The 11099-nt window shown below is 35.6% G+C and overlaps 2 protein-coding genes across 2 annotated transcripts; both read right to left on the bottom strand.

The window, feature by feature from the left end:
• Positions 1-959: 959 nt before the first annotated feature.
• LOC145569204 (high mobility group B protein 13-like) lies at positions 960-3888 on the bottom strand. Its single transcript, XM_081628559.1, has 9 exons — positions 3393-3888; positions 2829-2948; positions 2460-2731; positions 2245-2350; positions 2041-2106; positions 1777-1947; positions 1582-1673; positions 1403-1487; positions 960-1284 (listed from the first exon to the last, which is right to left on the bottom strand). Exons 1-9 carry the CDS (start codon positions 3849-3851, stop codon positions 1135-1137), a joined length of 1521 nt encoding a protein of 506 aa, XP_081484685.1. The 5' UTR covers positions 3852-3888; the 3' UTR covers positions 960-1134.
• A 2215-nt stretch (positions 3889-6103) lies between these two features.
• Positions 6104-9307, bottom strand: LOC145569203 (protein trichome birefringence-like 23). The gene is made up of 3 exons (XM_081628558.1): positions 8946-9307; positions 7260-7540; positions 6104-7165 (listed from the first exon to the last, which is right to left on the bottom strand). The coding sequence occupies exons 1-3, from the start codon at positions 9205-9207 to the stop codon at positions 6395-6397; spliced, it is 1314 nt and encodes a 437-aa protein (XP_081484684.1). The 5' UTR covers positions 9208-9307; the 3' UTR covers positions 6104-6394.
• Positions 9308-11099: the final 1792 nt, after the last annotated feature.

The raw sequence follows: 11099 nt of genomic DNA, 5'->3' as shown, positions 1-11099 counted from the left end.
GGGTGTAAGAAGTAAAGAAGAATGAAGTATGGCAGAGGACTAGGAATATTTACAAGTTGGAGTATTAGTTTATATTTAATGAATATGACATAGCAAATGGCAACCACGACATTGTCATAGTCTTAGATCTAGAAGTACATATTTAGCCCTTTGACAACATTGCACACAAATCATAGTCAAGGTCAACCAGTGAAACATTTTTGACAAAATTATTAAGTGTGAATTAAAAATTTTTGACCGTTATTTGTTGGTTTACTAATAGAGCAATAATAAGTATACTATACAATTAAAAAAACAATACTAATATTTTATTCAACTTAATTTAAAGTGTTTAAGTTGAGCAGATGTTGATATTTGAATAAATATTTAAATGTTGTTTATTTTAAAAAGACAACAAAATAGTCCAATCTCATATTTTTGGTGGTATATCGCGGTAACAATATAAAAAGTTGTAATATTATAGTCATAAAAGATATACTTATAATGATTGAGATTAATAACAATTATCCGATAAACCTCGAGTAAACCTGTGTGTTAATTTTCCGTTCAACTCATTCCACACATGATATTATCTAGCACACATAATATCCATAAAGATGGAATGCCGTCTAATTAATATCCACTACATGATTATCACGCGTGGGGGCAAAACTTCCTTTGTGTCTCCCCGCTCAACAAGACCATGTTCACACGAATGTATATTGCCAACTCCTTTGACTCTATTTTTCTTACTTTTCAACTCCTTAAACAATAATTAAAGTGGTGCCTTTTTTATATAAACACTCTCAAAGTTTTTCTAGACAAACTTATTTGTAGAGTTTGTCTTGTTCTTGTTCTTCTCGTCTTTTGGCTGTTGCTGTAAAAATAAACTATGTACAATGAATTAAATAAGCAAGAAATTATGCAAGGGTAGTTGATGGTAGGTTAGAAACCAAATTCATTAGATGATCAAATCACTAATACTAGTAAACAACCCACTAAAATGAAAACATTTAGCCACCAGTTGAACAAAAAGTTACTCTAATGTGCCTAACTTCACAAAGGTCTACTACTTAAGCTCATAGATTCAATGCAAGATGTTCAACCATCCAACTTGAACATCAACGCATATTAAACTAGGATGTTTTAAGACTCTCATTTGCTGCCTTTCTTGGCTTTGGCTTCGGCTCCAGTTCCGGTTTTGGCTTCGAGTTGTTTGTTGTATTCTTCCAGCTCTTTCTTGTATTCTACCATGCTCTCAGCTGCCTTCTCATTCCATATCTTTTTCTCCTCTTCACTTAGTTCCTGTGATCAACACATAATAATAAATCATCAATTTGCTAAGTTACCGATTAAAAAGCATGCATTTTTTCATGTACATTACACATGTTATGTTGTAAGAACAGAACATGTGAAAATTTACCTTCCATTTCAAAGAAATAAGTGCATTGATGGTAGAGAAGTTAGTTTCAGACCGCTCCTTAGTCAGATTTTTCCTCTCTTCCATACTGCATTTCAATGACAAACCATATTTAACATCAAATCTCAAAGCTAGTTTTCTAATCTTAATCTTTAACAACGCGAGCTCGACAAATGATTCACCTGAACAGAAAGAAAGAAGATGGAGGCCTTTTTGGCTTGTTTGGATCAGTGACTTTCTCTTCCTTGTTCTTCTTCTTGATCTCCTTAGTTTTCTACAATCATAAACCGGAGTTAAACACAACACTCAAAGCCATATTAATCACATATTCAAGCAAAAAAAAGATACTTTTTAAGAATGAAAAAACAGTAATCTACCTTGATGATGTTCTCAGCCTTTTCTTTCTTCTTAAGCAGCTGTAAAGCTTCAACTTTCTGAATTTTCATGAATTCATCCTCCTCTTTTTTCAAGCTTGCAGCTTCTTCTTCTTTCTTCTGTTTGTACACCTCCATCTCTTGTTGGTACCTTTCCTTGTTTATACTTGCAGTCTGATAAAAATGATGTTAACAATAGGACTAAATGAAAACAAAAAATGATAAGACAGATGATGACTGTTTTGTGATGTTATAACAGAAGCTAACCTTTTGGTAAGGTGTTTTTTGCTCTTCTGACATGCTTTTCCATTCTTCACCAATGATCTTTGATGCCTATCAATCACATACAACACAATTTAGTTACTCTCCTGAATTTAGTAACATGTTACAAGTTCAAATTACAATATCCACATGAAAATCGATTTCAGGTGGAAGGAGTAATTTATAGATTTTGAACCATAATTCAATTACCTCAAGCAAATTATGGCCCTTTTCAAGCAAATCAGCTCGCCTCTCGTTCGAGTACAAGAAGAAAGCACTCATTGGTTGTTTTGGCTTCAAAGGGTCCTTCTCCTTCCTGAGAATTTCAAGAAAAAACCAATAGTTAGCCAACTTTCATTCGATTAATCCAAGTGCAAGCAAACAGTATTACAGACAAAAGAAATAAAAAAAAGAGAAATCAATACTTGGTTTTTTTGGTATCCTTGTCTGCTTCTTGCTTAAATTCAAGGTACTGATTAAGCAGCTCCATTGCAGTCTTCTGCTTCTGCTCTTCCTCTAACAATTTCATTGCTTCGACTTCGCGCTTCTCTTTGCTGACAATCTGCAAATATGCTTCTTTGTCAGCTTGATACTTCTCCTCATATGGCTTCTTCTCTTCAGGAGTAAGGGTCTTCCACTTAGCACCCATTATGTTTGAGACTTCCTTGAAATCTGCATCAGGGTTCTCTTTCTTGATCTAAAACATAACACAATAACCCATTTTAAATTGTATAAACTACATATAATCAACTTATAATATATGGTGTGATAGATGATACAAGTATAATTTTTACCTCATTCCATTGATCTTTGCACCACAAGGCATATGCTGCAGCTGGCCTTTTCCTTTCTGGGCATTCCTTCTTTTTCTTATATTTCTTCTCTAAATCTTGGTCTTTTATAATGGGCAGAGACTGATCAAATATCACAATTGATGAATTTTATCAGAATCAGAAAATTTCAAAACTCAGAACCCTAAATTGAAACAAATTTTAATTGAACACATATAATTTCAGAACCCCGCAAATCAAAACCCTAATTAAAACCCAGACTTATTATTGCAAGAACAAACATAATCTAATAATTCACAATCTTCACATTAATCAAAATTAGAAACCCCAAATTCAAAACCCTAAATTGAAATCCATAAAAACATTTCAACTCATCACCATTCATCAACAAACTCAGCAAACCACCAAATTCAAAACCCTTAATTGAAACCCAATCAAACCCCTAAAATTCAAAAACCTAAATTGAAACCCAATCAAATTATTAACAACAAAAACCTAGAATTCTCAAATTTTATTCTATATACGACAGAATTTAAATGAAAATTAACAGCTATTAAGAAAACAAACCATAGTAGGCTTAAACTCCTTCATCTTCTGCAACTTTTTGAGCTCCAATTGAAGCTTCTGCTGCTCTTCCTCTTTCTTCTTCAGAATCTCATCTTTCTCCTTCAACATCTCCTCAGTTTTCTCCTTCTCAATCGTCATTTTCGCCAACATTTCTTGCATCTCTAGCAAATCCTTCTCAAAATCATTAGACTCTTCACCTTTCTTCGCCTTCACTTTTGATTTCGCCTTCGATTTCTTCTTCTCAGACCGAGGATGAGAGAGAGTTTCATTGTTTTCCTTCGTCAAATCAGATTCCGGCACCAATGCCGGCAAATCGACAAAATCAGATGATTTCCCAGCTAAAATGTTAGCCTCATTTGTTGATGGATTCTTCTCTTTTAGGGCTTTTCTGCTTCTTCCCTTCTTCGTCGGAACTGGGTCGGAAGCCATTGGAAGATTGGATGTTGCAGTGGCAGCCATTGATGATTAGAGGAAATTGAGTTTGAGAGAATTTTGATTTTAGGGTTTCTGGTAAATTTGAAATTGGGGATGAGAAAATGGTGGGGTTTATAAGGGAGATGAAGGGGTAACGGTCATATTTTTGGTTTTCAAATTCAAATTCATGTCAAAGTGGATTAGTGGACCGTTGGTGAGGATCAGGGCTGATTTTCGTTTCTATAAAAAGTAGATGAAGAGCCTCAGCCCAATTTGTTTCCAATATTGGAAGATTCCCAAGATAATACAATGAACTTGAATTGTATTTTCAAAATTTATTTTTATTGGATTTAAATTAAGAATGAGTCCATCTAATATATAGATGTGAAATTATATCCTTATCTTTCACCTAGGTTGCACAAGAATAATTACGGAATCAGGTTACGAATACATAATGCACTAGTTTAAAGAAAGATATACGAATACAACCAATTAAACAAAACACAGTATGTTCTTAAACATAAATTTTATGAAAGTTTCAATGAAATTTGATAAATTTTACCTTTTATTATCATATAAGATTAAAAATTTAATTTTAAAAATCATCAAAATAAATACATTGTAAGTAAAGTATGTTAAAAATAAAATAAAATAATGTGAAAGTATCGATACTCATAATAGTACGGGTGCATACTGCGCGTCTTATATGGATACGATAATCAAGTGAATTACCCATTCATCATAACCTTTCACGAGTCACAACGTGAGACAAATGTAAAATTACGCATTGGGAGTGGTTAAATTACGCATTAGATGATGTCATTGACCAATATGTAATTCATGAACATTTTAATAATTCTTCTCGCAAAATTAATATTCGGTATGTTAGAATGCAACCTTAAATCACGGGTCAATTTTTACATCTAAAGTTCTAAACCATGTTGGTATTTATATTGTGTTAGGTAAAATGTAAATCCATATTGACCACATACATTTTCATTTCTCTTTTGGTATACATTTACATGGTTCATTTGATCTATATGCAGTTATAAAATGAAATGTAAATGAAATTCAATTTTAAATCAAGATAGTGATTCTTGCATCTTTTTTACACGTATGATCTACATTTAATATTAAATATTTTTGCACAAAAAAATATATATATATAGTATATTATTTAGGAAAAATATATTTGCAGCCTTAAGGGCTGGATATAAAAAGTTAAAAGTGGAAAAAAATAGACAATAAATAAACATTTATTATACTGATTTACTCGTGAATTGTCGATAAATTCTCAATTTAATACTAAAAAAGCAAGTATACTAAATGATTATATGCAGCCCTTGGAGCCTTTGTCCTAAAGGATGCATATAGCATCACTCTATTTTTTATCATCTAGTTTTCTTTTTAGTTAGTTGTGGGATGGGCGGGAGGGGGTGATTGATTAGGGGCCTTAGGGCCAAAATATGTCCATCTCTCTCACACACTAGGCCACTAGTGCCCAATACACAAAAAATACCGTTGATAACCCAATTCTTATTAGTCTTAATTAAAGAAACAATACAACTGTCATGGGAAAGTGTGAAACTATGTAAGTGTATCACTGTATGTCTGTATCAGGTAAAATTTCTAGGTAGATTCAAAGATTAATTTTAAACAAAAGAGCTTTTTCAAGATATAGTGTATGAGCACAAGAAATTAACTGTATGGAATGAACATTAAATCATCAAAAAAAAGCACACACAAGCATAATTAAAATACGGAGTAACAATCAATTTATATCTAAGCCTCTAATTTTGGGAACAACTACAGAAATTTTATTGCCAAAAAAATTAAGAAAATACAGAAGTAAGAAGAAGAGTTCAAAGAGAAAAAAATCTAGTTCTCAAAGACTGTAAACAAAACTACACCCACCTTTAATTTCAGTACTTGCTTGTACGATCACTTATATTCTCCAAGTCAAAGTTTAAGAGAACCAAGGTAGATTCTTCCAGCTAGTACCTGGCGAATGATTAATCTTCGATTAAGTTCTTGACCTAAAAAATTGCTCAATATCCTCTAATTAATTGTTGAAGAGACAACATTCTTCGTCGTTAGTCAATATGATTCTCTTTCCTACAAGAGTAATTCACCCATGATCCATGCACAAGAAAAAGTTGCAACCACCCCAAACTGAGACTCGCGCAAAAATTTCCCAGCTTCTGCATATCCTCATGCATAGATAGTAATAACAATTACAGATTTACAGCAAGTATGACCATTGCTTCTTCACAGTTTAGAGAAATGACAATCAAAACGAGCCATTAAATCGGGAATATAATTTACCATGAGAGATAACAGGAGCAATGACCTTTTCAGAAAGTTCTCATCTACCCATTAGTCCATTACATCAGAAATACAATAAATCAGTCAAGAGAATCACAAAATTAGGACTAACTTGGAAAACCAGGGGAGAAAAAAAAAAGTTGACTTTAACCTTTTGTATAACCCACCATAGGGTGATGTCCTCTATTTACTCATGAATGATGTTGTTCATTTAGTATTCACACACCGTTCCATATCTTGTTTAGCAGTCTCTTCAAAAGAACTCATCCATTCACTATCATTTCCATGATTACATCATTCCAAGCGTCTATAGGCCCAGGCAAGCACCAATGCAAACAATCATACTGGACTTGTGCATTTTCATCCAGTGCAAAAGGGTAATGTTGTCGATATGGACCAGGGTGCCCATCAGGCCTTAACAAAGAAAGCTTCATTAAATCCAGAAGTCTTAGTTGCACACCATTTTCTGATGCCCTAGCTACTGCATTCTCAAATTCCTCTAGCTCAATTTGTCGCAGCATTTTTTGCATGTACTTCATCTCAACCTCACCTTCTTTGAGTGGGACAGTTCTATTGCACTTTCCTCCACTGGACCATTCCCCACCTTCAAAATGATCAGGGGTGAGAGTCCTATAAAAGATTAACCCTTTATGATCAGATGTAGCAACAAAGTTGAACACTAACTGCAGAGTTTTGCGGTAAGCAAACTCTACACTGAGGTCAGTGAGGTTCTTCTGACATCTATGACATCCCAAAACTGTCTCATTCTCATAATATATTCCTGGTTTGAGAAACCACTTTCCAGAGGAGAAGATCATGTAGTCCAGGTTTTTGTACAAATCAGTCCACGTCTTATCAAGTCTATCAAGATGCAGTTCAAGATCCTGAGTTGAGACACCATTGATGTCTTCATAAATAGTTGCATCTGTCAGAAAGGGAGACCATATAACGTATACGGTCACGTTGTAAGATGGGAAGCGCCATCCTTTAGATTTGTATCCTTCATCATGATAAAACAATTCTGCTTCTTCTACCTGAAGAACATCACATTGCGAAGCACAAATTATGAACATGTCTTTATTGTACCATCCTAAGTTTAAACAGTACTAGCTCCAAGAGTTACTATACCTTTGAGAGCATACAAATTAAGGACTGCACATGATTTCGAGAGATAGAGTCACCGATAAATGCCCACGTTTTGTTCTCCATCATCTCTAGAAATGCCATTGCATTGAATTGAGGTAACTCACAATTTCTTGGACTCCACCTCCAGTAGAGATATTCTGAATCAGGCCTCCCATTCTTCATGCAATTCTGATGCTCTTCAATGAAATTGCAAGTTTCATTAATGTAGGCAGGTCCAGCTGGATTTGGGATCCAATCCCCATTAAAAAGATCGCCACACTTTTCTGCATTTTAGATCATAGGAGTATTTTTATAATTTATAATCAACCAACTAAAGATAAACCATTGCCATCACAACTAGTTAAAAAGAACAAATTAGTTGCTATAATGAAAACGATTTGAATGGGGATCCTCATGATAAAATCATGTAACCAAATTGCTTGAGATACACGAACATAATTCTGTCCTCATGTTTACTACTCGTACTGTATACAGGAGCTCGGAAGACACAGAGGTGAGTAATATAAAGTAAATCATAAATGACTGCAATGTGTTATATCTTGGACACTTAGAAAGCATAACATACAATTCCCAATAACTAAACATCTCAAACCAAACAACCACTGAGTGTTTCGAGATTGGTAATTAGTAAGACCAAATGGACAGCTATTAACACTCAATTTCATGCACATGTTCAACTGATTACCTACTTAATTTCACCAACTACATTTCACACTTACCAATAATTCTCAAGTTTTCAAGTCAATTCAAGAAAAAAATTCCCTTTTGATAATAGCTAAGCTAGCTAGTAGCCAAATTAACATATTTTTGGTACATTCTTACCAAATACCATGTAAGCCTAAGGAACCTAAACCAAGTTCCACATTCATAGGCAAACTACAAAACTGGTTAAGACAATGACAGAAAATTCCATCACTACAATGAAATTTGAGCAATGCTTAATATTATTTCACTACACCAAAATTTGATTTCTACTTCCCCGAGCCAATGGGAGACTCAGCTCGGTCAGCATTACCTAATTCACTAACCCCTACACACAATGCGATCCAAAAAATGCGAATACACTTCCGGGCTAATTCGGAGGGAAGTTCAGATCGGTCATGGTTACCTAATCTGCTAACCCCAACACGTAATGTGGTTTTAAAAAATGTAAATTGGTATATGATGTTATTACACATTCGAGCTAATTTCAATGGGAAACTCAGCTGAGTCAGGTTACCTAGCTAATTCACTAACCCCCACACCAAATGTGATCTAAAAAATGCAAATTTACATGCCAATGATAAACTTTCGAGCTAATTTCGGTGGGAAACTCTGCTAGGGTAGTGTTACCTAATTCACTAACCCCCACCAAAATGTGATCCAAACAATGCAAATTGGTACATTCTAATACTACATTTCAAATTTTCAAGCTAATTTAACAAAAACATGGTAGCGAATTGTGTTCCTGAACCCAATCTCGTACCACCGAATCAAATAACACAGTGCCAAATTATTGTTTTGTTATAACTTTATAGAAAAAAATTGAAATTATTAGATCTTTAGGCATTACTCACAGCAAAAAATGGTAAAGCAATCACCATCATTCTAAACAAATTAATAACAATTCCAACAACAACAACAACAATAATGATAATGAACTTTTAAAATAAAGATTGAAAAAGATACCTCGTTTTTTAGGCAATTGATCAGAATTTCCGGAATCTGAAGAACTAGAATCAGACCCATCAATTGGTTCAGACAACGAAGAAGAAGACCGGGATTGAATTGAAGTAATTCTTTGAAAAAAGGTAGAATCAGGAGGAAATCTAGAACTATTATGATACAGAAAAACTCGAAGAGCAAGAGTAGTAGCTAAAATCATTACCCCTAATTTGAAAATTGATAATTTGTGTTTGTGAAGAGCCCACATTTTGGAGTACCACTGCATGTTTTTTCCCAGAAAACCCAACTCTGAAATTAATTTATTTCTATCTCTAATTTGTTGTTTCTATTTTGTATGAGAGTGAAAAGAGAAAGAGGAGAGGAGAGAGGTCACACCAGTGAGTTGGGGCCTGAATGTCTGATGCCGACACAATTTATCCTTCTCAAGTCTCAACTGTTTTGCCTACCCTCTATTTTTTTGGGCGGGGGTGCGGAATAATAGTGTGAGTGAGATTTGATCTCGGATCTTGGATATCTCAATGTAATGAAATGATATGGGCTGGAAAGGGTCACTCATAATATATAATTTGAGGGAGATTTAATCTTAGACCTTGGATATTCGGATATAATGAAATGAAACGGATCTCGGTTTTTGGGTATATAATAACGGTGTTTAAGAAGTACTTCGTAATTGTTAAAATTAAATGCTTAGCCAAGAAAATAGGCCCAAGTTGCTAAAACTAATGGTAATTGATAACTTTAAGGTTACAGTTACAATTATGATTTTAATGAATGGTTAATCTTTAGAATTGAACAAAAATAACATTGTGTCAGTACTTAATCATAGCATTATCTCCTTTAAAAAAAAAATAATTCATAGCATTATCAAACTTTCCTTTCTTGTTCATTTCTTATTTGCTAAAGCTTAAGGCCTGTTCACATTTACTAAATTGAGCTGACTGAACTGAATTGAACTGATTGGAGCTGAACTGAACTGAACTGAATATTTTATGAGAGAGGGAAATTAGGAGCTGAACTAAACTGAATTGATTGGAGATGAACTGAACTGAATTGAACTGAAATTAAGTAAATGTGAACAGACCCTTAGTAATCAATTTTTATTGTAAGGTTTGATGGTGTAACATTTTATGATCTTTTTTTATACTACGTAGTAAGTTTTAGTGGTGTAACATTTTATGCTTGTGTTGTATACAAGTTTTCAAAAAAAAAAAAAAACAGTAATTTCATGAAATGCCCCTGAGTTATTTTTTTATTCACCAAATACCCATCAAAACTTTCAAATTCACCAAATACTCCTGAGTTTAAGAAAAATGTCATCAAATGCCCTTAATGACTAACGGCGGTTAACACCGTTAGTCATTAATGACTAATATGCCACGTGGCAGTCTCTAAGTGGTTGTTGTAATATTAATTAATTAATTATTAAAAAAACTTTAAAAATAAATAAAAAAAACTTTAAAAATAGAAAAAAAAATTATAAAAAAAAAAATTACCCCAACCACCCAAGACCCACCCCACCCCCAACGGCTGACCACCGGCCACCACCCCCAGACCCTGCGCCGGTGGTCCATTTTCGCCGGCGAGGGCAGCCCCCACCCTCCGACACCCCCCTCCCCTACCCCCAGCCCCTTCTCCCTCCGTTTCCCCTCCCCTTAAACCCTTCCTCCACCTCGAAAAACCCCCCTCCCTTCACGGGCGGCGCCCAAACCCCCACCCGGCGCCGGCGAACCAATTTTGCCCCACCCCCTGTCATCCCCACCCCCTTTCCCCCCTAAACCACCACCCAAAAAACCAAAAAACCCTTTAATCGAAAGATTTGGGGGTTTTTCGGTTTTTAAGGTGGTGGTTTAGGGGGGAAAGGGGGTGGGGATGGCGGGGGGTGGGGCGAAAAAGGTTCGCCGGCGCCGGGGAGGGGGTTTGGACACCGGCCGCGAAGGGGGGGGTTTCGAGGGATGGGGAGGGGTTTAAGGGGAGGGGAAACGGAGGGAGAGGGGGTTGGGGGTAGGGGAGGGGGTGTCAAGGGTGGGGGGCTGGCGTCGCCGGCGACCGGCGGCCGGTTCCGGCTGGGAGATGGAGGCCGGCGCCGTCTGCAGGGGTGGTGGGGCGGGGTGGGTCTAGGGGGTGGTGGCCGGTGGGGGTATTTTTTTAAAAAAAAAT

The sequence above is a fragment of the Chenopodium album genome, chromosome 11, assembly GCF_948465745.1.
Source record: "Chenopodium album chromosome 11, dcCheAlbu1.1, whole genome shotgun sequence".
Taxonomy (NCBI): Eukaryota; Viridiplantae; Streptophyta; class Magnoliopsida; order Caryophyllales; family Amaranthaceae; genus Chenopodium; species Chenopodium album.
Note: the sequence above shows the minus strand (reverse complement) of the source record. Positions and strands in the feature narration are given on the sequence as shown.